We start from the raw sequence: 27,717 nt of genomic DNA, 5'->3' as shown, positions 1-27,717 counted from the left end.
TTTAAATTTAATTATCTTTATTTAAACACCATGATTACAAATCTAAGTGTAGTTGTATGATTACAGTCATGTAAAGAACACCCCCCTGGGCCCGGAGAGATAGCACAGTGGTGTTTGCCTTGCAAGCAGCCGATCCAGGACCAAGGGTGGTTGGTTCGAATCCCGGTGTCCCATATGGTCCCCCGTGCCTGCCAGGAACTATTTCTGAGCAGACAGCCAGGAGTAACCCCTGAGTACCGCCGGGTGTGGCCCAAAAAAACAAAAACAAAAAACAAACAAACAAAAAAAAAGAACACCCCCCTTCACCAGTGCAGGATTCCCACCACCAATTTCCCAGATCTACCTACTCCCTACCCTACCCACACCTGTACTCGAGACAGGCTTTCTTTTTCCCTCATTCATTCACATTTTTATGATAGTTTTCAGTGTAGTTATTTCTCTAACTGCACTTATCATTCTATGTGGTGAGTTTCATGTCATTAGCTGCACCTACATGGGAGGATGGGGGGAAGTAAGGGTTGGGGCTGAGGCAGTAAAATATTAGAAATGAGCTTTGTAGGGCAGTATCAAGGTCCCAATACAAGATGGATATTATGGATATATAGAATATATGCACACAATACTATCAATATGAAAACAAAGAGAAAAAATTTCCACTGACTGTCCCAGTATAAACCAGTGCTAGAACAGCCTGTTCTCCTCCCAGAGCGCATTACCATTAGTGTAGGGAGAGATAGAGGGAAAGCCTGTTGACCCCTATAGAGTCCACCTAGACCGGTACCCAGAGAAAAACTGAAGTCCAGGGGAGAAAAACCCTATTCCTGGCAAGAGCTGGTCTCCAGAATCAAAGAGGAAACTGGAAGCCAAATGTCTGCCTGTCCTCCTCCCCATGCACCTCCCCCCTGGAGTACGGAGGGAAGGGGGAACCTGAGGACCACTAAGAGTCCACTTGAACCCACTTCTGGCCATCTGAGCTGGCACCCAGGGAAGGCCTGGAGTCAGGGGAAAAAGACAAGGACGGCTGGGGGCCTGCCAAGCCTCCCAGCACTCCTCAGGCTAGGAATAAGGGTCCTGGTAAGCTCAGTTTTTCTGATCTGTTAGTTCAGTGTGAAAATTTCTAATTTCAGTTGACAAATTTTCTTGATGCTTAATTTTGCTCCAGTCAAGTTTATAGATGCTTTTTTTTTTTGAGCTCCCTGAACATTTTTCATAATTCTACTCTAAACTTCTTGAGAGGATACCTATTTGTTTCCTACTTTTTAGATTATTAGAGGAGCCATCTTGATTTCTGTAAATATGGGGGTGCACTGCAAAATTACTCTATTGACAAGGCTGTAGATTGCTTCTTAAAATGTGCAGATATGGAATTCAGGGGTTACAAGATAAGCACAGCCGGGTGTGGGTCCTAAAGAGGTTATAGTCCTTGGATGTAGGCAGGCTCAGCAGAGAAAAGGTAGAGAGCAAGGCCGCTGTGGTTTATAAGTCTCTGGGTACCCAATCACGGCAGGAATTGGCCCCACGTGCGTTGGGTGTGGACATCTTACCGGGTGTGGGTCCTGAAGAGGTTATAGTCCTTGGATGTAGGCAGGCTCAGCAGAGAAAAGGAAGCAGGATAATGGTTTTATACATTTAAAAAAACTAGCAAACCATATTGTACTGGTGAGAAAAACCTGGAGTGCTTCCTCAGAAATCGTGTTCTGCAACTCACAAATTCAGTCACTGCAGGTCAGGGTCGAGCTGGATAAGTCCTGGCAGGATACATGGTAATGTCTAAAGTTTCAAAGTCTGGAAACTAAGTCAAGAGATATCATCTGTTCTCAGAAAGCAAGTGACTCTTTTGACAAGTTAATGATTGCTCTGATATTTGACTAAGCCCATATCCAACCCTTTGTGCTTTAACTCTCAAATGGGTTATCAGAAATACAGATCTCAAGTGTTAACTGAGATTACCAAATATGAGCAATCTAGCACTAATTGTGGTTGATGCTGCTTCTGGAAGGGAAATCACCCCAATTTTGTATTCTTTGATTTTTTCTTTAGAACATTGTTTTCCATCCTAAAGCATCTCAGACTTCAATGGCAGTAAGTTCTATCTTGGGAGCCAGTCATTTTCTGTTAGAAATTTCCCCCTGAGGCCAGCCCAAGTTCAGTCCCCAACAGCACATAGGGTCCCTGGATCCCCACCAGGAATGACTCCTAACTGCAGAGCCAACAGTAAATCCTGCGGAGTACTTCAGAGTGTGTCCCCAAACCAAAAAACATCTAGCCTCCAGAATATCTTGTTTTATCACAATTGTCATAATTTGATAATAGGAGCCTTAAACAGGTATATTGAATGATTCTGAGTCTCTTAGTATAATGAAGACATTCTGCTCAGAGATGACACTGAAGCAATTATTTCTGCAGTTCAATATTTCTATTTTTCATGTGGCCTGTTATGGGTTCTGGCAGAGAGGCTCAGAGTCCCAGAGAAATTTTAAGTAGTTTATTAGTTAGCTTATGCATGGGGTCCCTAACCCAATATTATTCAGCCTTCATAATTAGTCCTTCCATATATTATATAGGGGTGCAGGCAGAATATGGCACAAGCTGCACTGTTCTAGAGGCAAATTGGGAGGGGCAGTTATTTGCAGAAGTGCTACAGTTTGTTCATTGGTATTTCTAAAAAGTCCCTCAGTGGACTCTTCCCAGAGACACAGAGGCATAAGTTGACAAATGGATGATTTTCAGGAAAATGGTGGTACATATGTCATCACAGCTGATCCAAGTTTGATCCCCAATACCACATATAGTCAACTGAGCCTGCCAGGAGTAAGCCCTAAGCAGAGCCCAAACACCCCCCAAAATTCTACCATGCTATAAGTAGATGAACCATAATATAATCATTAAGCCTTGGAGAGCTCTTTTCTTCCACTGAAGAAAATATAAGTAAAATTTCTTCAGCTTTAAATTAATCTATGGCTGAAGGTTTTAAGATAAGGAATCTAGAAGGCAACACAAGTTTTATTTTATATTATTTATTTTAAAAGAGCAGTATTTTTTATTTCCTGGCCAATCCTAATGATGCTCAAGGCTTACTCCTGCCTCTGAGCTCAGAGATCATGCCTGGCAGGTTTGGGGGACCATATGGAGTACTAAGGATTGAACTTGGTTCAGGCCCATTCAAGACAAATGCCTTTCCTATTGTATTATTGCTCTAATGACAACAAAATAAATTTTTATTTAATTTGGGGCCGGAGAGATAGTATGGAGGTAGAGCATTTGCCTTGCATACAGAAGGACCGTGGTTAGAATCCTGGCATCCCGTATGGTCCCCCGAGCCTGCCAGGAGCGATTTCTGAACATAGAACCAGGAGTAAGCCCTGAGTGCTGCCAGTGTGACCCAAAAATCAAAAAAAATTTTTTATTTAATTTGATTTAATTGACATCATTGTGATTTACAAAGTCCTTCATAGTTGGGTTTCAGAGATACAATAAATCAGGGTCAATCCCACCATTAGTGTTGACCTCCCCTACCATGTTCCCAGAGTATATATCCCAACCACCACTCTCTTTACTCTCCCACCCCACATACCAATATAAACAGGCCCATTTAAAGTTTATATTTTTTTTATTTTGGTTTATGGGCTACACCAGGGGGTGCTCTGACTCAGAAATCAATCCTGGCAGTCTCTGGAGACTACATTGGATGCCAGGGATTAGTCCTGTGTCAACTGCATGCAAGGCAAACACTCTACCCACTATGCTGTTGCTCTGGCTCCTAATGTTTAAATTGTTAGAGTTTGGGTCTCTTGATTTTATTGTTGTTGGCTTTGGCTTGGAAAATTAGTTCTGTCTTTTTTCCCCCTCCACCAATGTACCTGAGACTGCTTGGTCCCTGGCCCCCATCCTTTCATATTTGTGTTTCACCTCTTCCACTCACTTTCTTTTCTTCCCCTTTATACCCTGAGTCCAAGGATGTTCAAGGTAACTCCCATTTAGGACATTGCATTTCTTCATGCAATTATTCTAAATTCTACATATATTTGTGATATCATTCTGTATTTTTCCTTCTTTAACATAATGTTACTTCATTTAACAGCATGTCTTCCAGTTCCATCCATGTTGTTATAAATTGCATGATTGCATCATTCATTACAGCTATATAGTATTCATTGTATATATGAATCATATCTTTATGATCCACTCATCTGGTATTGAGCATCTAGGTTGATTCCAAGTCTTAGCTATTGTACTGAGTGCAATAATGAATAGTGATGTGGATACATCCTTTTGGATAAATGTTTTTCTGTCCTGGGAGTATACCCAAAAGAGGCAACATATGGCTGGGTCGTTCATGTGACAGTTCAATTTTTTTTCTCTTTTTTTTGGTTTTTGGGTCATACCCGGTAGTGCTCAGGGGATACTCCTGGCTCTACACTCAGATATCGCTCCTGGCAGGCTCGGGGGACCATATAGGATGCAGGTATTTGAACCACTGTCCTTTTGCATGCAAGGCAAATGCCTTACCTCCATGCTATCTTTCCAGCTCCATCAATTTTGAGTTTACAGGAACCCTTCATACTGTTTTCCATAGGGGCTAGACCAGGCAACAATTCCACCAGTAGTGGATGAAAGTTCCTTTCTCAACACATCCTCACTTCCTTTCTCAACACATCTCCACCATAGAGATTGTTCTCAGTATTTTTGTTTTTGTTTTTTGTTTTTGTTTTTGGGCCACACCCGTTTGACACTCAGGGGTTACTCCTGGCTATTTGCTCAGAAATTGCTCCTGGCTTGGGGGGACCATATGGGATGCCAGGGGATCGAACTGCGGTTTGTCCTAGGCTAGCACTTGCAAGGCTAAAGTATTCAAAGTATTTTTTATATGTGCCATCCTCACTGGTGTAAGTTAATATCACATTGTTGTCTTCTTTTAGATTTCCCTAATGGTAAGTTATGATGGACATTTTTTCATGTGTCTGTTGACAGCAACAATTTTAGCAGCACAGGAATGCTTTTTCTTTTAGTAACTTAATGTTATGTTATTATAGCAATGTGTTACTTTAATAACTATCAAGGAAAAAAATTACTCAAAAGTTACCTGAACACTTGATTAATAATAATGGCATGAAGCTAAATGTTATCCTCAGGACAATTGCAGATTGTTGTTATTATTATTATTATTGTTGTTGTTGTTGTTGGGTCACACCTGGCAGCGCACAGGGACTACTCCTGGCTCTACACTCATAAATCACCCACACCAGGCTCAGGGGACCATATGGGATGCCAGGATTCAAACCACCATCCTTCTGCATGCAAGGCAAATGCCTTACCTCCATACTATCTCTCCGGCCCAATTGACAGATTATTAAACACTAGAATTTTTTTAAGTTTTGAATAGAGTAGCTTTATTTTGTGTAATATCTTTATTTAAACATCATGATGCAAATATGTTTGTAGTTGGGTTTCAGTTATAAAAAGAACACACCCCCTTCACCAATGTATCTTCCTGCCACCAATGCCCTCCATCTCCCTCCTCCCTCCCTAGGAGTGGTATAGCTGGGTCACATGGAGGCTCAATTTTCAGTTTTATGAGGAATCTCCATATTGTTTTTAAACACTAGAAGTATTAGACACTAAATCTTGAATCTACTGTATTCACAATAAACCAACAAATTACAATTTAGAAGATGTCTTGGGGATACCTCCAAGATGTTTATAGAAGGCGGCTAGGATTTTCTCCCATGCATCTACTTGGGCTTTAGAATTAGCCTTGAGCTCCCCACCCAATATCACAGTTTTCTTCATTAATGTGTGTGAGGCAGCAGGACAAATGGGAAAATAAGGGAGCTCAATGTAATGCCCAGTCCCAGGGTAAGAAATGATCTGGAGTTTTTCTTTTCCATAGGCTTGTAACCTTTCAGAGGCTCTTTGGGCATAGAACTCATGCCTCCAGTAGTGGTCATCTTTACCAACAATGAAGAGAATGGGCCCCTTGGCCTTCTCCAGGGAATCACATATATTTATGATATCAGGCCATGTATCTACTATATCTAGCATGCCTGAATAAGATGTCTGGATTAAGGTCAGGGCCCATTACTAGAATACAAAACTGCTTGTAGTACATGGATGGACCTATACAGGATCCAAATCCATTGATGGAAACTGTAGCTGTGATATTCTTCAGAAGTGAGGCCATGGAGAGACAAATATCAGCCCCTAAAGAAATGCCCAGAAGTCCAATGCCAGAACTTTTTACCTGGATAAAAAAAAAATAGGACAGAGGATCAAGAACCCATGTAATAGAAAATGCTTTAAAATGCAACTGGAGAATCTAATTTAATTAATCCTTGTAACCCTCCCCACCCCCACTACCCCATGGTGATGTTCAATCAGTAAGCTGCTAAGTTATCCATCTATTTTGAGAGCACCAGTTCAACCCTATCAAGAGGGATTTTCATGTTATTAATTTCTTTAAATAAACATTATGTGGATCTGTGGTTGGTTGATTTTCATTTTAAGGTTACTCCCAGCTATGCTCAGGGCTTTTTCCTGGCTCTGAGCTCATGATTCGTTCATGGTGGACTCAGAAATCCCAATGGCATGTGCCACATGCACTGTGCAATCTCTCTAGTCCCTCACATGAATTTTTAGGATGAATTCTTCATTTTTAGCCCTTTTGGTAGGAAATGGAAATTGTTTTCACAAGTCAAGCAAATCTCCAAACCAATCATTCTAACAGCAGCACCCTTGGCACAGTGAGTGACTGCGAAGCTGTCACCTCTTGGGAGATATTTTGGGGAGGTATAATAGATAATAGTTAATGAATAAAGAAAGGTGAACCTGGGAGTGCTGGAGCATGTAGCACAGGGCTTCTTCAAAGTAGTCCAGGTATATGCTGTCCAAATTCATGAGAAGATCTTCAAACTGATAATAAGCTACAGCCAGTGTGGCAAAGCCATAGGAAGCCAGAAGGCTGGTTCGATGTTCCAACAAGCCCCCTCCTAAACCACAGATGTCAATGATTCCAGGGAAAGGCCCGGGATCTAGAGAATAGAATATGATAAAATAATATTATGTAAAAGTTTACACTTTTTAAATTTTAATATCTTTATTTAGGGGCCAGAGTGGTGGTTCAAGTGGTAGAGCAGGGGTCTCAAACTCATGGCCCGTGGGCCGTTTGTGGCCCTCCGTACAACATTTTGTGGCCCGCGGCCGACCTTCAAATATCACAGTATTTGCGATTATTCGCTTACTGAATAATCGCAATAAAAACTGCATTAGTAAGAAAAAGATCGCATTAAACATTCACATACCCCGAGCAGTTCCGTTTGGGTATGCAAATGTTTAATGTGATTTTTTGCAATTTTTTTCTTACTAATGCAATTTTTTATTGCAAATATTCGGTAAGCAAATAATCGTGAATACTTTGTGCCTAGTGCAGACGTCAATTCCGCTGCTCCTGCCCGTTGTCCCTTGCATTATCAGAGGCCTAAGGGAGAGAAGTTTATTACAGAATTAGATTTTGTCATACCTTCATCATGACTTCATCAAAGCCTGTAGTGAAGAGAAAGATTGATGACGAGCACAGACAATTTCAGGAAAAGTGGGAGACGCAATATTTCTTTGTTGAGCACAGGGGCATCCCCACATGTCTTATTTGCTCAGTGAAAGTTGCAGTGCACAAGGAATACAACTTGAAACGCCATTATTCAACTAAACATGCTGAGGAATGTACAAAATATCAAGGAAATGAGGGAGCCAAGCGGGTTGCCAGTCTTAAAGCATGTCTAATGAGGCAACAAGATTTCTTCAAGAAAGTAACCAAAGAGAATGTTGCATCAGTCGAAGCTAGTTACATGGTTAGTGAAATGATTGCTAAGGCAGGGAAACCATTCACAGAAGGAGAGTTTGTTAAAAAATGCATGTTACAGGCTGCAAGTATTATCTGTCTGGAAAAGAAAGGTTAGTTTAGCAAAATCAGCCTTTCTGCCAACACTGTGGCAGAGCGCATTTCTGATATGTCAAGTGACATTTATCATCAACTGTGTGAGAAAGCCAAATGTTTTGATGCATACTCAGTTGCACCCGCCTTCGCTTCTGCCCTTTAATGGGAGAGGTCTCCGGCCAGCAGTTTTCTCTTAACCAGGACAGAAGGTAGAAGGCGAATACAAATAATTCGCAAGTGTTAAGCTCTTTTGTGAACACCTAGAAAATTAATCCGTAGAAGTTAATAATAAAAGCTCAAGCTGAATTCCTGTCAAGAGGTTTATTGAGAGAACAAGCAGAGTTTTTATAGCCTGCTTCAGTGGGAGGAGCAAAACCACAGGATTGAAACTTAAACCAATCAGATTTGTACAGGTACAACGATTTTAACCAATGGGAGCAGACACATTTTGATGGCGGGAAGGATAAGGAGAAACCTGGCAGGATGGGGGGAGGGGAAGCAAATCCTTAAACAAATAGTTAATAGATCTTTCTTTTGTGCAAGCAAATAAGGATTACAATTTAAACCTTACAAAAACCTATCTATAACTATGCTTGAGAGCAGTTACAAAAAACAGGTTCCATGGAAGGGTTTAAGGAATTTAGTTAGGCCAGATTCTCTGTGGTGAACTAAATTTATTTGCAGGGTTCTTTTGGCTCAGGGCTATGCAAACTTTTGGCTTGAATCAGGCAGCGGTGAAAAATCCATTCAGAGTTCCATTAAACATGTGGGTGCTCGGTCGCTCACATCTCCCCCTGTTTAGTATACAAAATGGAAAGGACAGATGTGCCTCGGTGGACTGGCCACACTGGGTGAAGAGGTGTGGGGCTTCCAGTCACCACATCTGCTACCCTTGAGTCAGTCGTTTCCAAAGCTTGGCAAGGCACGAGCGCACAGATTGAGGTCTATGCGCCAGCTCCTCGATTACTTCAAACTTAAGTGGTGGAGAGTTGGCAGGGGGGGAGATGTCAGGCATCAGCTGGTCTTCTGAGGTGCATAGCTGTTGGTATAAAACTTTTGAGTCCTTTCTGGTTGCTTCATCCACTTGATTCTTCACGAAGGTGGTGAGTTTGCGAAAAGCCCAAGGACCAAAAGAAACTAGCAACATGAAGCCAATGAAGGGTCCCAAAAAAGCTGGGAGCACTGTAGTTATCCATGGAGTGGTAGAAAACCAATTTTTGTACCAGCTCTCACTCTGCTCTAAATCTTTTTGTCTATTTACTAAATCATCATTTATACGTTGAATGCTGTCTCTAACTAAACCTGTTTCATCCTTAAAAGCACAACATTCTTCTTTAAGGGCTACACAGATTCCCCCTTTCTTCAAAAAAAAAGGAAACCAAATTAAAGCATGGTGGTTTTGCTGCACTATCTTTGCTAGGGATTTAACAATGTGCTTTAAGTGTTGTAAACTTAGTTTAAGTTTGTAAACATTATTAACAACAGTTATACTTAAGGCATTGACAGATTTTAGAGTATGAATTAATGAATAAATTATTGTGCCAGCACCAATAATACCCAGGCCCATTAATAAGGCAAGGGTAAGAGCAGTAACAGGCAGGGTCGGTGATGGTGGAGACGTTGACCAGCTGTAGGATGAGGTTTGAGGTGGGTGAATAGCAGGTACCGAAGGCGTTTGCATCTGGGCGGAGGGCGGAAGCGTTGATCATGACAAGGATGAGCTGAGAAGAGGAGGGGGGTCCGGAGGACAGCATGGGCAGCAAAGGGTGAAGAGAAGGAACCAGAGGTGTTGTCATCGTCTTGCAAGGGAGAGTGAAGTGGAGCAAACAAATTAATGAAGACTTGGTGCGAAGGGGGTGGTTGGTGGCAGTGGGCATCAAGGACAGCCAGGCAGAGTACCAAATTCAGCATTGTCAAAGGTGGAGTCAGTCAGAAACAGGTTCACAGTAATGGCAGCTAGCAGGTGGGGTGGCAGGCTTTTTTGAAGTGAATGAGGACAGGACTGCAGGAAGCTGTAGGAGGTCTATAAGAAAACAACTTGGCAGGAGGTAAAATGATTATTTTTGAATGCCACAGGAATGCCTTCTGACTTTTGCCAGACTTTAGCACTTTTAAAAAATCTTATAATTAATGATAGCCAATTGTTCAAAAGCCTTTAAACTGAACTTAAATGATTTTTCTTAAACTTATTAGTTATTATTTTAAAGCTAGATGCTTCTTTCTCTAGCCACATTTGGCCTTATTCTATTGGCCTTAACTACACATAGCAGAAAAACTGGGGATTGCAAAGTCCAAAAATTCTCCAGGGAAAAATTATTCCTGATGGCCATTTGAGAAATTTTTGGGGTTTACCATCCCCTACCTTTTTTGCCATGCTGATAGAACAAAGCTAGCTTAGCACAGAATTTTTTAGCAGGATTTCACAGTTTGTTAGATGACCAGACTAAGCCAGGTTAAAAAAAATTAATTGAAATTTTAAAAATGGATAAGGCTTTAAAAATTGTATTTATATGAAATGCAAAAATAACAAATAGACAGACAGAACAAACACGAAACACAACATTGTGGCCACTTTCACGCATAACACACACACATGAACAGACAAGAGGATTTATTTAAAATTTGCATTGGAAAAATTAACAAGCGCTATTAAATATTTAGCCGGCATGTTTGTAAAAAAATTCTGTTAATGTAGCTGGAGTGGAACTGCTGAAAATAAATTTTAAGGTTTAGCTTTAACACAAAACATTTATTAAACAATTTTAATTTGAAGTTTAAAACATGAAGGAAAATGTTAGCAGCTAAAAATTTTGTTAAGTGAAATGGTTAGGGGAGCACTGTAGAAGAAGTTTGCACTCTGAAGTATGATAGTATTTGCTGAAAATGAACAGGTTTGTTATAAATTGGTTTTACAGTAGAATAGTAAGACAGCTGTAATAAAGTGTTAAAATTTTTATGATTAAACACAAGAGTATGAACTATGATTATTAAAGGTATAAAAAACTGACTTTAAAAAACAACTGTTTTTACTTTGAAGACTTAAAGTGAATAATTTGTAAAAAATATTAGATACCAAATTAACAAAATGTTTAGACATTATAAAATATAGTTAAAGACATTTGATGCATTTACACACCTAGAGCTTAAGACCAAAATTATTTTTAATACTTGTTAATTTGCTTATAAAATTTAGTTACTTTTATGATACTAATTAACAATATTATTTTAAAAAGGGCTAACCACAACATGAACAGAGACAACTTAAGATTAAACTTGGAAAATGCAAAATTATTTGTACTTACCTTTGAGTTTAAAATTAAGCTTGAAATTAAGAAAAGAAATAAAGCTACTTAAGGTTTAAGTTTATGAACAATAATTTATGAACAAATTTATTTAACTAGTTATCATATTGTTTTTGTTATTGAAATGGCTTTTATGCCACTATTTGAACTGCCTAACCACTTTTAAGGTTTAGATTATTTGGTTTAAGTTTTTCAAATGGCAATGCTATTTTGCTATATTTATATGCATTCAAAAGAGCTTAGGCTTAGCTTAGAGTTTTGGGATGTTTACACATTATTGTTAAGGAAAGCTGACCAACTTATTTTGCTCACTTGTATTATTTTAGTTTTTAAAAAATTAACTTTCTAAACATGTGCAGTAATTTTAACAAAGGAGTTTTGCTTTTTTTCCCAATGCAGAGGTAAGAAAGACACCTGTGTTATATTTACAAATTATTCCTCAAAAACAAAGTTAAAAATGTTACAAAATGTTATTTGACTATTAGATTTGAATAGCAAACATGGAGAGGAAAGAGCAATTAAAAAGACAAAATATGAGAAACATTTAAACGCAGATTAAGGAGCTTAAACTATTAAAAAATGCCCATGACCTGAACCACTTTACAAACTTCATATACTTTTAAGATTAAAAATAATTTTTTTTTTTATGTTTTGCACTTAGGTACAGAGAAACTTACAGTTTTAAAAATAGGTACAAAGTAAGCCACATATACGTTACCTTTGCGTAGGTTAAATAACTTTTTATGACATTTTGTAACACATTTAAGACTTTTTAATTTTACCAACTGTGGCCTTTATATTTAGAAAAACATTTCAATTTAGGCATCCCAACTCAGGAAAAAGGAACATTTGTAGCACCAGAGAGACAATTATAAAAGCCTGAGGGAAGATAGGCATTTGTATAGTAAGAGATGGGAGGTTTTCGCCCTGCTCGCTGAATTTTGCTGAAGCGGCCGCATGGCCAAGAGGGGGGGGGGGGAGTAGCAAAAGTTTGTTGCCACGTGTGGAACCGGGTTTAAGCTGGGATTTGGAAAATGGGCGCTGTCCCTTTAAGGTGAAGCCAGCGATGAGCTCAGAGATTAGAATCTGTGCTTGCTTGCTGGAAGGAAAGATTTTACTGTGGAGAAAAAGTTAACTTTGCAAGAGTTCAGCTTTTCAGCCGTCCCCAATAGATTTCAAGCAGGAGAGCGTGTAAGGGGCTGGGGTCACACGGCTTGAAACAGCTGTGAGGCTTTTTTTAATTAAAGACTTTGCTTTGTAGCAATTGCCGGCTAAGGAGGGGAGTAAAAACTTTGGCGGAGCAAGGACGGAGCTGAGGCAGGCTATGGCAGGGTAGGAGAAACGCCAGGGAGATTTTTAAAGGCAGTTTTTTGTTTTGCAGCGACAGAAAAGCTGGAGGCAAGGTTAGGGAAGTGGCTGACTGTTAGCGGCAGAAGTGAAGATGAAGGATCAGAGGAGGAAGGAAACAGAGATGAGAGGGAGCCCAGAACACTAGATTTTTGGCAAACATTATGATCAAAACATTAAGAAATTACAAATACGTTTTTTGGTAACTTCTATATGTCTGCATTTTAATTCAGACTGAATATTAAGCAATGAATTTGGCTTCTGTGCTTGAGGGGGCTGCCCTATAGTAAAAAGCACAGGAGTCCCAAAGCCAATTGTGGGACGATAGGTCGGCACAAAAATAAATGTGTGCACACTAAGAAGGGCTGACTATTACGCTGCGTTACTCCTGATGGGAGTTTGCCCACCCCTGATGAGGGTTTACCGACGTCTTACCGCGTTAGCTCCTGGATTCGCCCTGCCTCCAGCCGACCGGATGTACACGCGGGATCAAAAACACTCACGTTGCGGCGCCACTTGCACCCGCCTTCGCTTCTGCCCTTTAATGGGAGAGGTCTCCGGCCAGCAGTTTTCTCTTAACCAGGACAGAAGGTAGAAGGCGAATACAAATAATTCGCAAGTGTTAAGCTCTTTTGTGAACACCTAGAAAATTAATCCGTAGAAGTTAATAATAAAAGCTCAAGCTGAATTCCTGTCAAGAGGTTTATTGAGAGAACAAGCAGAGTTTTTATAGCCTGCTTCAGTGGGAGGAGCAAAAACACAGGATTGAAACTTAAACCAATCAGATTTGTACAGGTACAACGATTTTAACCAATGGGAGCAGACACATTTTGATGGCGGGAAGGATAAGGAGAAACCTGGCAGGATGGGGGGAGGGGAAGCAAATCCTTAAACAAATAGTTAATAGATCTTTCTTTTGTGCAAGCAAATAAGGATTACAATTTAAACCTTACAAAAACCTATCTATAACTATGCTTGAGAGCAGTTACAAAAAACAGGTTCCATGGAAGGGTTTAAGGAATTTAGTTAGGCCAGATTCTCTGTGGTGAACTAAATTTATTTGCAGGGTTCTTTTGGCTCAGGGCTATGCAAACTTTTGGCTTGAATCAGGCAGCGGTGAAAAATTCATTCAGAGTTCCATTAAACATGTGGGTGCTCGGTCGCTCACACTCAGTTGCTCTTGATGAAGGCACAGATATAACAGACACTGTGCAGCTCACAATTTTGTCCATGTGTTGATTGCAACTTTGAATTGACAGAGGAGCTGCTCACAATAATTTCAATGCATGGCCAGACCACCGCTAATGAGATATTTCGGCATCTGTGTGATGCCATTGAGGATGCAGGTTTGCCATGCAAGAGGTTTGTTGGAATAAGGCCTAGGGCAGCTTATCAGTGCTGCCTATGACAACATGAGAGCATTCTCCACAAAACTTGTATTATGGAAATACCAGATCTCTCAGACAAACCTCTGCCATTTCTCAGCATGCAAGGAACTTGTGGGTGCAGGCATACCATTCAGTGGTGAGAAATATGTTGATGCTAATTTTAAGCTAGAGAAGGAATTTGATCACAGATTTGCAGACTTCAAAAAACACAGAGCCACTTTCCAAATTTTTGTGGATCCCTTTTCCTTTGATGTGCAAAATGCCCCTCCTGTGCTTCAAATGGAGCTCATTGACCTGCAATGCAACTCTGATCTCAAAGCCAAGTTCAGGGAGATTAGTGAAAAAGCAGACATGCGTGAGCAATTTTTGAGAGAATTGCCCCCCAGCTTCCCTGAACTTTGCCTAATGTTCAAGCGCACCATGTGCCTTTTTGGGAGCACATATTTGTGTGAAAAGTTATTCTCCACGTTGAACTTCAATAAGTCAAAGTACAGGTCTAGACTTAATGATGATCATCTTCAAGCCATACTGAGGGTCTCAACTGCTTCCTCTCTAAAGCCAAATGTGGTTCAGATTTGAAAGAAGCACTGTCAAGTCTCTGGCAGCAAGGAATTGGCAAAAGATGTCATGTTCAGAAGAACTGTTCATGATCTTCACTCAATGTTCTATTCATGTTCAGAAGAAATAATTAAAACTGTTAATAATGACAGTTTGAGGACTTTTTTTGGTGGAATATCTTCTGCGGCCCTGCCTCACCCTGACTTTGCCTCCTGCGGCCTCCAGGTAAATTGAGTTTGAGACCCTTGTGGTAGAGCATTTGCCTTGCGCATGCTAACCTAGGACAGACTGAAGTTCAATCCCCCAGTGTCCCATATGGTTCCCCAAGCCAGGAGTGATTTATGAGCGCATAGCCAGGAGTAACCCCTGGGGTAAGGCCAAAAAAGAAAAAAAAATTTAAACACTGTGATTAGAAAGTTGATTGTAGTTGGGCGTCAGTCATAAAAAGAACACACACACCCCTGTCACCAGTGCAACATTCCACCCCACCAAAGCTCCCAATCTCCCTCCTCCACTTCCCCCGCACCCTCTGTTGATCATAAAAGATCTTTCTAAAGTATTTAGCAAGGACCTGCAACTCAAAGAAAACAACTTCCTGATCCGCTAGTAAAAATAAAAGATACAGATTCTTTGAGAGGAGAAAATGTACCGGGTCCCTTCTGATTAGTTACCATAAGAGTCGTAAGGGGGGGGGGTGGGTAACTGAACCCTAAGCTTCTAAGATTCATTTAAGAGAAGGTAAGAGTTTTACTTGGAGAGGCTGACTTGTAACAGAGTTTTATATTGATTCATGCCTTGTCTGATTATCTTCTTCTCACGTGGAGGCAGGAACAGCGTGCCACGCACCTGGCCAGAGCCCATGGGCTCCCGCTGCACTTCGGGTCCCAGAAAATGGCTCTCTTGCCAAGTCCGGCCCAGGAGACCCCTGGCCCCGGATTGTGGCCATCCAGCACCTGCAGCTCCACCAGGAAGGGCTTTGGCACATCCCTCTTCACCAGCCGCAGCATGGGCTTTTCGGGCTCCAGGGCCCAGAGCAGCCCCATGGGCTCGAGCCCCGCGAAGCTGCCGCCCAGCGCGGGCGAGCGCGCCAGGTCCAGCCGGCCGCCGGCATCGGCGCAGTAGCGCGCGTGGGCCCGGAACCGAGCGCCTGTCTCGTCGCGCAGGGACGCGCGCAGGGTCACCCGCTGCCCCGGGGACAGGCCCCACGCCCGGATGCGCACCGGCTAGTCCCACAGGCTGCGACCCGCTGGCTTCACCGTTACCGTCACCGTCACCTCCATCTCTTCTGCTGTGGGGACTGGGCATGGGGAAGCAGTAGGGAACTTTAAGCCCAAAGAGCTGGCCTTGGAGTTTGGACTTGGTCGATAATCGATGATCAAAGGCATCAGGTGCAGTGAGTGGGTGCTGCAGAGGTGCCTGAGCGCAACACGGTTGGGACTGTTTGTCTGGACACCTACAAGGTGGCCCCCAGGCGCTGGGTGGGCGCACTAGGGCTCCCTGAAATCTGGGTGATGCTGGGTCCGACCCGACTGATCAAAGGCATCAGGTGCAGTGAGTGGGTGCTGCAGAGGTGCCTGAGCGCAACACGGTTGGGACTGTTTGTCTGGACACCTACAAGGTGGCCCCCAGGCGCTGGGTGGGCGCACTAGGGCTCCCTGAAATCTGGGTGATGCTGGGTCCGACCCTGGGAATCTGCTCTGCCTCCAGAAGCTAAACTCTCCGTGGAGGAAATGTTGTTGGCTAATTTATGTTAGTGGTGAAACCAGAGCTCCAGGCCTTAATCAGAATTCCTGTCCAGGATAATGCAGGGAACTGGGGTAAATAAGGGATTAAGGAATTTATATGAATTACCATAGATGTATTTACAGACACTCACCCATCCTGGGCAATTCTTTTGGTGAATTTAAAATAATTTAAGTTGAATCACCGTGCGATATACAGTTCAGGTATCATGATTGAGTTTCAGTCATATAATGTCCAACACCTGTAACTTTATCAGTGCACATTTCCCACCACCAATTCTATCTAGAATACTTACTTCCTGCCCCAGCATATGGTAGACACGCTTATTCTCTCTCTGTCTCTCTGTCTCTGTCTCTGTCTCTCTGTCTCTGTCTCTCTCTCTCTCTCTCTCTCTCTCACACACACACACACACACACATACACACACACACATTACATATACCTTTAAGCATTGAGGTTTACAATACTGTTATTGAAAGGATATCATGCTTATTACTTTATCTCTTTTCAGCACTCTGTTTTTGTCCAGAGTGTGATCATTTCCAACTATCATTGTCATAGGGGTCCCTTTTCTACCCTAGCTGCACTCCCCACCCCACACTCATACCCTTGTAGCTAGCTTCCTACCATGGACCAGTCTACCTGCTTTCATTTCCATTGTCTTTGGATATTATTGTTCCATATGAATTTCAGAAGTGTTTGATCTACTTCTGTGGAAAATGATATGGGTATTATTATAGCAAGAGCATTAAATCTTGACAATGCTCTAGTGAATATTGCCATTTTAATTATATAAATCTTCTCAATCCATGATCAGAGGATGTGTTTCCATTTGTGTCCCTCTCATTTCTTGAAATAATGTTGTAGTTTTATTTAGGTTTTCACCTCTATAGCTGAGTTGGTTCCAACTCATAGTTGATTTTCTGACTGGAATTGGATATTGGATATCCCACCACCATTGTCCCACTTCTCCCTCTTTCTCATATCTTCAAGATATGAGCTTCATATGTTGAGCCAGTCCTTCCGGCCCTCATCTCTATTGTCTTTGGGCATTATTACAATAATGTCTTTTCTTTTGCTCTCCCCCCCCCCATTTCCTCCAGGATCTCATGTTTCATGCATAGAGTTTCTCAAAGTAGTCTCTAATTACCCTTTGGGTCGCTGTATTATCTATAGTAATCTCCCCCTTTTCATTTCTAATTCGGTTTATTACGTTTCTCTCCATTTCTTTTTGAGTTTTACTAGTGGTTTATCTATCTTGTTTATTTTTTAAAAGAACCAATTTTTGATTTTTTTGATCTTTTGGATTATTTTTTGGGTTTCTACTTCATTAATATCTGCTCTACGCTTTGTTATTTCCTTCTGCCTACTTATTTTGTGTTCATTTTGTTGATCATTTTCTAATTTTACAAGCTGTGTATTAAGCTATTCATGTAGGCCTCTTCTTCCTTCCTGATGTGTGATTGCAACTTAGACTTTGAGACTGTTTTTGTTCTGACTATTCAGATGTGTTTCTTGTAGGCAGGAGAATGTTGAATTCAGTGTTTTGATCCATCTTGCCACTCTGTGTCTCTTAACTGCTGCATTTAGCCCATTGATGTCGAGAGAGATAATTGTCATGGGATTTAGAGCCATCTTTGTGTAGAAGTTTTGTGTGGCTTTAGGCCTGTCTTGTCTTAAAGTATACCTTTCAGGATTTTTTAAGGCTGGTTTTGTGTCTCTAAAATTTCTGAGCTGTTGTTTATTTGTGAAACTATGCATACTTCCTTCAAACCTGAAAGTGAGTCTAGCTGGGTGCAGTATTCTAGGTGAAGCATTCATTTGTTTGAGTTTTGTCACTATATCTCGTCACTGCCTTCTGGCCTTCAAGGTTTCTTGTGACAAGTCTGCTGTAAATCTTAAGGTTGCTCCTTTGAATGTAATCTCCCTTTTTTAAAATCCTGCTGCTTTCAGTAGTCTCTCCCTATCTGTGGGATTCATCATTGTAACAATGATGTGTCTAGGAGTGCTTTTTGAGGGTCTCTTTTAAATGGTACTCTTTGGGCATGCAGGATTTGGTTGCATGCAGTCTTTGGCTCTGGAAGTTTCTCTGTAATGATGTGCTTGACTATTGAATCTTTCTGGAGATTTTCTTCTTGAGTCTCTGTGACTCGAATGATTCTTATGTTGTTTCTGTTGAGTTTATCAAAGACTTCTATTTTCATTTTTTCACATTCTTTGAATACTTTTTTCATTGTCTGATCATTTGTTTAAGGTTCTTTTCTAATCTCTTCTGCTGTATGGAATTGTTCTGCATCTCATCTTCCAGCTGCTGTGACTCTCTTGGAGTGGCTTTCCATTGAGGTTTTCAATTAATCTACTGAGTTTTTCGGTCCTCTTATTTCAGTTTGGAGTTTTCTGATTTCTATCTTTGTGGTTAGTCAGCCTCATCTAAGCTTTCTTTGAGTTCTCTGAACATCCTTCATATTTCTACTCTAAATTCCTTATATGAGGGGCTAACTAGGTGGTTGGTAATTTTGGGGTCATCAGAACTGCCATCTTCATTCTCTATGCATGGCATTGTCCTGCATTGTTTCTCCATTGCCACACTTGTGTGGTTTTTACTACGTGTTGTGGTGGGGTTCATGGGCTAGAAGATGCACGCAGCTGTGGAGCAAAGCAGAAAAGCAGGAAGGGGGGGCCCAAGTGGTGGCTCAAGTGGTAGGGCATTTGCCTTGCATGTGTTAACCTAGGATGAACTGTGGTTTGATTCCCCAGAGTCCCATATGACACCAGAGCTAAAGACTGCATGCAACCAAATCCTGCATGCCCAAAGAGTACCAGCTAAAAGGGACACCCAATAAGCACCCCTAGACACATCATTGTTACAATGACGAATCCTACAGATAGGGATAAACTATTGAAAGCAGCAGGATTAAAAGAAGGGAAGCCAGGAGTGATATCTGAGCGCATAGCTAGGAGTAACCCCTGAGTTTCATGGAGTGTGGCCCAAAAAGAAAAAAAAAAAAAGCAGGAAGGGAGTGACGCAGCAGCCTTTTCTCTCACAAAACAATTCAATGATCATTTTATTGATTTGTTGAATGTGTTTAATAAATTCACTGGTTCCGCTGGACCAGACTGCTCTGAGATCCTCATCTTATGCATCACATTGCACGCTGCTTGCCGGGACTCATAGTCCTACCCTGGCTGTGTTCATTGCCCTTCCCAGAAGTCTCTGTAAATTGGATATATTTTAATATCTTTCTCACTTTCTTTAGTTGTACATAGAAAACCATGAAATTTTGTGCATGGATTTTGCAGCCTGAACTTTTTATACAAAGCTCTTATCTCTATAAACTGTTTTTTGTAGAATCTTTAGGGTTTTCTTTTTTTTTTTTCTTTTTTTTTTTCTTTTTTTTTTTCTTTTTTTGGTTTTTGGGCCACATCCGGTGGTGCTCAGGAGTTACTCCTGGCTGTCTGCTCAGAAATAGCTCCTGGCAGGCACGGGGGACCATATGGGACACTGGGATTCGAACCAACCACCTTTGGTCCTGAATCGGCTGCTTGCAAGGCAAACGCTGCTGTGCTATATCTCCGGGCCCATTGTTAGGGTTTTCTATATATAGTATCCTGTCATATGCAAATAGTGAGAGCTTGCCTTCTGCCTATGCTATCTGGATGCCCCCTGATATCTTTCTTTTTATCTAATTGCGTTGGTGAGTAATTTTAGTGTCTGTGCCAGAATTTAGAGGAAAGGCTTTCAGTTTTTTTGCCATCAAGTATAGTGTTTGCAGTGGGATTGAGTAAATGGCTTTGACTATACTGAGGAAAGTTCCTTAAATTTCCATTTTGTTGAGAGTTTTTATCATGATTATATTTTATATTATATATAATTCTGCATTATATATAATAACATGGCTTTCTTTTTCTTTTTATGTACATTAGACTTTATATTTTATAATTAAAACAACAACTAGCACTTGAACACAGACACAGGACCTGACAACCTGAGAAGACCACAGCAACTGTGAGTGCCTTGACCGTGTGGTTAGTCATGGCTTTTTTAAACTGGACTGAAAATGGGGAGTCCAGAATGTTGGAGTATGTGGTGCGTGATCTGAGCACGGTGGATACCCTTTCAGTTGGGAGAACCGGCAGTGAAGGGGAGAGCTAAAAGCTTGGAGCACCTCCCTAAAGGCCTAAGTCCCTGGCCTTTGTCCTATCAAAGGTGCCTTTTCAATGCCCACACTTACTCCCATGAGGCCTGCAAGTAGTGGCCCATGAATACAGAACCAGAATTAAGCCCAGAAGACAGCTGGGTGTAGTTCCAAAATAAAGTAATGAAAAGTAAGAAATATACTTACTTTATTAATGGATACAACCTCCAACAGTAGTCTGGAGTGTTCAGGACCACTTGTGGGAACATGGGCTATTTTGCAGTCTTGGTCAGTGCTGGGACTCAGACTAGACCTTATATGCTTTGTCATGAGCACTTTCTGCCAGGAATAACATGGCTGGATAGAATTTGTCTTTTTTTGTTTTGTTTGGGGCCACACTTAGCAGTGATAAGGGCTTATCCTGGCTCATACTTATGGGTCATTCCTGGTTGTCCTCTGGGTGCTGTATGTGGGGCCAGAGATCAAACTGTGCCATACCTAATCCTCTGTCCCCAAAAGTTTGCTTCTTACTGAAACTCTAAATAGTTCACATTAGTTCAGTCAGTATAATTTACTGAACATTTACTATGTCCCTGTGCCAGTCTCTAGGCATATAGAACTTTAGGACTGCATAAGACCCAGTTCCAGGTTACAGTTGAGTGGAAGCCACTAGCTGAGACTGTGAATTGCTGGAGAACTGTAAGAATAAAGCCAGACCTCTTGCTTTGGAGAATAATCTCAGTATTACATTTAGGGATTCTGTATATTATGGCAACATTAACGTTTCTATAGTCCCTGCTTCAGGCAGGAAATTAGTTGACCACTTGGGGACCATATCACTCTAAAAACCTATGGACCAGAGGGAAAAATAATAGAGAAGGGACAGGAAAAAAATACATGGAGCAGAGGTCAGCTCTGGATCTTTTTTCTGGTTTCGTTTTACCTGGCTAGCCCCTTGCTTTTATATGGGTTAGTGTCGGGGCCCTTGTAACAAGCAGAAAACTTAGCTAAAAGCAGGCCTTTGTAACAAGCAGAGACCTTTGCTAAAAGCAGGGAGTCCTGAGAAGTAAATATAACCATTTAAGGCTTGCATAGAGACAATGAAAATATGGAATTTTAACCCTGGGAAACTGAGCCCAATTTATCTGAAGTTCCCATTATCTGTACATTCTGACCCACTCGTGATAGGTTCTGTTATCTAGGTATTACTGCCTGTTCAATGTATCTATCCCATATCAACATGTGTATGTGCAGAACTGTGCCCGCAAAAGGTATTTAAGCTGGACCTTGTGCTTCAATAAACGGATTTGGATCTGGAATTCTTTTCCCATTCTTGTCTGTCTCTGTGTCTGTTATTTGATCTGCATCTATCTGTCTTTATGCATGAGCTCCCTCTGAGAAAGAAAAACCCATATCTTGACTGGTGTCCCTCACAGATTGGGGCACCCACAGGTTAGAGCTTCTCAAGCTGAACACTATGTATGACCTTTTGAGCAAACCATGTCGGACTGCCAAGGGAATTATGAATAATCATGGCATTGCTGGACTTTCTTTTCTTTTCTTTTCTTTTCTTTTTTTCCCCTTGTTTTTGGGCTCACACCTGGCAGCGCTTAGGAGTTACTCCTGGTAATTCTCAGAAATTTCTGCACTCAGAAATTGCTTCTGACAGGCTCGGAGAACCATATGAGATGCCAGGATTCAAACCGGGGTCTGTCCTGTGTTGGCCACATGCAAGGTAAATGCATTACTGCTGTGTTATTGCTCCCGCTCCTAGAGTGACATTTCAAAATTACCCCTGGCCAATAATTCAGGACTAGGTTGTTTTTTTGTTTCTTTGTTTGTTTTGTTTGTTTGTTTGTTTTTGTTTTTTGTTTTTGGGTCACACCTGGCAGCACTCAGGAGTTACTCTTGGCTCTACGCTCAGAAATCGCTCCTGGCAGGCTCGGGAGACCATATGGGATGCCGGGATTTGAACCACCATCCTTCTGCATGCAAGGCAAACTCACTACCTCCTTGCTATCTCTCCGGCCCCAGGACTAGGTATTGATAATGGGGCTGGGGAGGGAATTTGTTATTCTACTGACCAAGGGTCATCGCCTCCCCAAGTGTTAGCTTCCTTGCAAGTTACACATGGAAGAGGCAAATTATCTTTTTTGCAAACAAATGGGCCAACAAATGGGTACTAAGAGGTTCTGTAAACATAGCTGGACTGGACAGTCTCAACAAAATTTCAGGTTGACAAACTGTCCTCCAGGACCCAAGAGAATAAAAGGGACTCAGATGGAGCACACCACTGGTTTCTCTGAAGCATACTGGGCACTCACTTGGAGGCAGGAACAACATGCCAAGCACCCAGCCCACACACACCATCTCCCGCCACACCCCAGGTCCCAGGAAGCAGTACTCGTTCAAGCAGACACCCAGGTTCAGGTCGTGGCCTTCGAGCACCAGCACCAATAGTAGAGTGCATGGCCCTGGAGCAGGGACTCACGCAGGATCACCGGCTGCCCAGGGGCCAGGCCGTGGCCAAGATACACACCAGCTTGTCCCAGAGGCTGCGGCCCGCCGGCTCCACCATCACAGTCACCGCCATCCCAGTGGAAAAGGGTGACCCTAACTTTTGAGATCACCGCAGGCTGGCCTAGTCTCCACCTCCTTGGCTAGCAGTGACAAGGAGAACCATTACCGTCCTCCCATTGGTCCAGCTTGGGGTTGCTCTGGGAGGTAGGTCACATAGTGTTTGTGTTAACCATTGGAGAACTTTTTTCTTCCACTGAAGAAAGAATAAGTAATATTTCCTTAGCTTTAAATTTATCTATATCTGAAAGTTTTATGATAAAGAACCTAGAAGATAACAGAAGATTTATTTTATATTATTTATTTTAAAACAGCAGTATATTGGGGGGTCTGAGTGATAGTACAATGGTAGGGTGTTTGCCTTGCACACAGATGACCCATGGCAGATCCGGGTTCAATCCCCAGCATCCCATATGGTTCCCTGAGCCTTCCAGGAGAGATTTCTGAGCACAGTCAAGAGTAACTTTTTTTGTGTGTGTTTCCGGGTGTGGCCCCAAAGCCAAAAAAAAAAAATTAAAAATTAAAAAAAAATAAATAAAAGATCAATATTTTGGATTTCCTGGCCATACCTAATGATACTTAAAGTTTTCTTCTGCTCTGAGCTCAGAAATTATGCTGGCAGGCTAGGGAGACCATTTGGAATGCTGGGCATAGAACTTACTTGGGCCCCCATCCAAGGCAAATGCCATTTCTATTTTACTAATGCTCTGATCTGACAACAAAAATTTTAAGGAATAAAAATGCTTTTTTGCTTTTAAGTAACTTTAATGTAATGCTACCAAAGGATGTTTACATTAATAATTGTCAATGAGAAAATTACTCAAAATTTATGTGAATACGTTATTAATACTAATGATATGACGTTCATGTTATCTTGATCACATATAATTGACATAAATTATAAATACTAGAATTGGACCTTAAATCTATTGTATCCACAATAAACCAACAAATTACAACCTAGAAAATGTCTTGGGGTTACCTCCAAGATGTTTGGAGAAGAAGGCTAGGATTTCCTTCCATGCATCTACCTGGGCTTTAGCATGAGCCCTGGGCTCCCCACCCCATATCATAGGTGTCTTCATTAGTCTGTGTGTGGAAGCTGGACACATGGGGAAATAAGGGGGCTCAATGTAATGCCCAGTCCCAGGGTAAGAAATGATCTGGGGTTTTCCTTTTCCATGGGCCTGTAACCTTTCAGAGGCTCTTTGGGCATTGAACTCACTCCTCCAGTTGTGGTCATCTTCACCGACAATGAAGAGAATGGGCCCCTCAGCCTTCTCCATGGGAATCATGTGGGGGCTGTCACATATATCTATGATATCAGGCCATACATCCACAATATCCAGCATGCCTGACAAAGATGTCTTGGCTCGCTTCATATCAGCGCCTATTACTGGAATACAAATCTGCTTGTAGTAGCATATGGGAAGATATCCACAGGATCCAGTTCCATTGATGGAATTTGTGGCTGTGATATTCTTCATAAATGAGGCCATGGCAAGACAAATATCAGCACCTACAGAAATTCCCAGAAGCCCAATTCCAGGACCCCTTACCTGGGGAAAAAAAATAGGAAAAAGCATCAAGAACGTATGTAATAGAAAATGTTTTTTAAATGCAACTGCAGAATCTAAATTAATTAGTCTTTATAACCCCCTCCAAATAATCCATGGCAATGTTCAATCAATAAGCTTCTCAGTTATTCATCCATCCTGATAATACCAGTGCAGCCCTATCAAGAGGGATTTTCATGTTAATGATTTTTTTTAATAAACATTAAGTGTATTTTGGGTTGGTTGGTTTTGTTTTAGGGTCAGTTCCAGCTATGTTTAGGGCTTTCCTCTGGCTCTGAGCTCATGATTCATTTTTTGGTGGGTTCAGAGTACCCAATGCAAGTGCCACATGCACTGTGCTATCTCTCTGGCCCCATCCATGAATACATTATTAGCTCTTCTGGTAGGAATTGGAAATTGGTCACAAGTCAAGCAAATCTCCAAACAAAGCATTCTAAACAGCAGCACCCTTGGCACAGTGAGTTACTTCAGAACTTTGCCCTCATAGGAGGTATTTCTGGGAGATACAATAAAGAATAGACAAAGAAGAACCTGGGAGTGCTGGAGCATGTAGCACAGGGCTTCTTCAAAGTAGTCCAGCTGTATGCTGTTCAAATCCAACTGATAAGCCAGAGCCAACGTGGCAAAGCCATGGGAAGCCAGAAGGCTGGCCCGGTATTCCATCAAGCCCACTCCTAAGCCAAAGATGTCAATGATCCCAGGGAAAGGTCCAGGGCCTGGAGAAAAGAATTTTATACTATTATGTAAGAAGCTTGCTATTTGGGCCTGGAGAGATAGCACAGCGGCTTTGCTTTGCAAGCAGCCGATCCAGGACCCAAGGTGGTTGGTTCGAATCCCGGTGTCCCACATGGTCCCCCGTGCCTGCCAGGAGCTATTTCTGAGCAGACAGCCAGGAGTAACCCCTGAGCACCGCCGGGTGTGACCCCCCCCCCCAAAAAAAAAAAAAAAAGAAAGAAAAAAAAGAAGCTTGCTATTTTAATTAACAAGAATTCTTTCTAAACTATTTAGAAGGTCCTGCAACTTAAAACAACTTCCTGATCCACTAGTAAGAAGGCATACAGTAAAAAGAGGAAACAACCTACAGAAAATCCCTTCTCATAAATTATCAGAGTAATAAGGAGGGTGGTGGTTACTAAATCACAGATTTCTAAAATTCATTTAATACACAGAGTTTTACTTTGAGAGTTGGGCATAGGAATGAGTCTTGTAACAGAATTTTATATTGAATTGTGCTTATCTTCTCACCTTGAGGCAGGAACAGCGTGCCACGCACCTGGCCCGTGCGCACAGGCTCCCGCTGCACCCCGGGTCCCAGAAAGTGGCGCTCGTGCAAAGTCCGGCCCAGGAGCCGCCCTGGCTCTGGATCGTGGCCGTCCAGCACCTCCAGCTCAACCACGAAGGGCGTCTGTACATCGCGCTTCACCAGCTTCAGCAAGGGCTTGTCGGGCTCCAGCGCCCAGAAGAGCCCCATGGGCTCGAGCCCCGCGAAGCTGCCGCCCAGCGCGGGCGAGCGCGCCAGGTCCAGCCGGCCGCCGGCATCGGCGCAGTAGCGCGCGTGGGCCCGGAACAGCGCGTCCTTCTCGTCGCGCAGGGACGCGCGCAGGGTCACCCGCTGCCCCGGGGACAGGCCCCACGCCCGGATGCGCACCGGCTCGTCCCACAGGCTGCGGCCCGCCGGCTCCACTGCCACTGTCACCGCCATCGTAAAAGGCAAAGGGTGACCCTAACTTTGGGGGATCGCAGCAGCCTGGCCTAGTCTCCACCTCCTTGGCTAGCAGTGACAAGGAGAGCCATTACCTTCCTCCCATTGGTCCAGCTTGGGGTTGCTCTCTGAATTGGGTGGTCAACTAGTGTTTGTGCAAATCCAGAACAAAGTTAAAAAAAAAAAAAAAAGGTTTTTTGAGAAGTTAATCATCAATCTTGCAGCTTACAGTACTGAGTGTTGTAACAGAGACAAAGGTTGCTGAGAAGTTACAGGATAGAAGAAAAATGGGGAGTTATAAGAGATCGAAAATTTGAACAGCATCTGATGCTGTGGTCATTCCTATGTGGAGAAGCCTACTCCTCCTTTTTTTTTTTTTTTTTTTTTTTTTTTTTTTTTTTTTTTTTTTTGGTTTTTGGGCCACACCGGGCGGTGCTCAGGGGTTACTCCTGGTTGTCTGCTCAGAAATAGCTCCTGGCAGGCACGGGGGACCATATGGGATACGGGGATTCGAACCAACCACCTTTGGTCCTGGATCGGCTGCTTGCAAGGCAAATGCCGCTGTGCTATCTCCCCGGGGGGCCCGTAGTCCTCCTTCTTTAACCCTCAATTACCTACCAAATCTCTTCCAGTAGGCAAAATAGCAACTAGAACACTTCCGTTTCAAAACCAGTTTATGAAATGAAACCTTGGCTCCCTGCCCTTAATTGTTGATGTTTTAGCAAGGGAAACGCTTGGAAGCCTAGAAGTCAGTTTCCTATTCTGAAAAGGATTTATCGTGATGATTTTATATAGATAAAAGATAACAAACCTCACAATACTAGTGAGAAACACTAGTAAGAAAAACTAGTGTGTCATTCGAAATGGTGTTGTTTTACAACTCACAAATCTGGTCACTGAAGTGTCAGGATGAAACTGTTTGGTATTTCTAAAAAAGTCCCTCAGTGGACTCTTCTCAGAGACAGAGAAGCATAAATTGACAAAATGGCGGATTTACAGAAAAATGGTGGTACATATGTCATCACAGCTGATCATGGTTTGATCCTCAGCAGCACCCTGAATGTAACCCAAACACCCCCAAATTCTACCCTGCTGTACATAGTTGAACCATAATACAATCGTTAACCATTGGAGAACTCTTTTCTGCCACTGAAGAAAGGATAAGTAGGCCATTGCAAGGGACTTCAGCCTGATCATTGACTGTGGCATTTGAGACCAGCCCAGAAGAGTCTGGGAAGTTGCATGATTGGAAATGAGCTGGAAATGCCCAAGGAGGGTGAAGTCAGAGGAGCCTGGCTCCTCTGCTTCAATTGTGGCCGTGCACATCTTCTGACCAATAAACTACACCATAACATGTAGGGAAAAAATCACACAACAAGCGTGACCATGGGGAAACAGCACAGGCCAATACCAGGCATAGAGAATGAAAATGGCAGATCTGATGATGCAAAAGGTGC

General features: G+C 42.2%; 1 protein-coding gene across 14 annotated transcripts in view; it reads right to left on the bottom strand.

The window, feature by feature from the left end:
- LOC126004028 (acyl-coenzyme A thioesterase 6-like) overlaps window positions 1-27,717 on the bottom strand; it is a 226,179-nt gene that overhangs the window by 24,719 nt on the left and 173,743 nt on the right. For 5 of the 14 annotated variants that reach the window (XM_049770416.1, XM_049770421.1, XM_049770429.1 and 2 more), the window contains exon 2: window positions 25,804-25,939. The exons of 6 other annotated variants lie outside the window; for them this stretch is intronic. In XM_049770416.1, the coding sequence (XP_049626373.1) occupies window positions 25,804-25,939 (136 nt within the window). Of the gene's footprint in view, window positions 1-23,852; window positions 24,541-25,089; window positions 25,275-25,803; window positions 26,335-27,717 lie in introns of those variants that run through there. 3 more of the 14 variants (XM_049770426.1, XM_049770414.1, XM_049770422.1) reach the window with 3 other exon arrangements.

The sequence above is a fragment of the Suncus etruscus genome, chromosome 3 (assembly GCF_024139225.1).
Source record: "Suncus etruscus isolate mSunEtr1 chromosome 3, mSunEtr1.pri.cur, whole genome shotgun sequence".
Classification (NCBI taxonomy): Eukaryota; Metazoa; Chordata; class Mammalia; order Eulipotyphla; family Soricidae; genus Suncus; species Suncus etruscus.
Note: the sequence above shows the minus strand (reverse complement) of the source record. Positions and strands in the feature narration are given on the sequence as shown.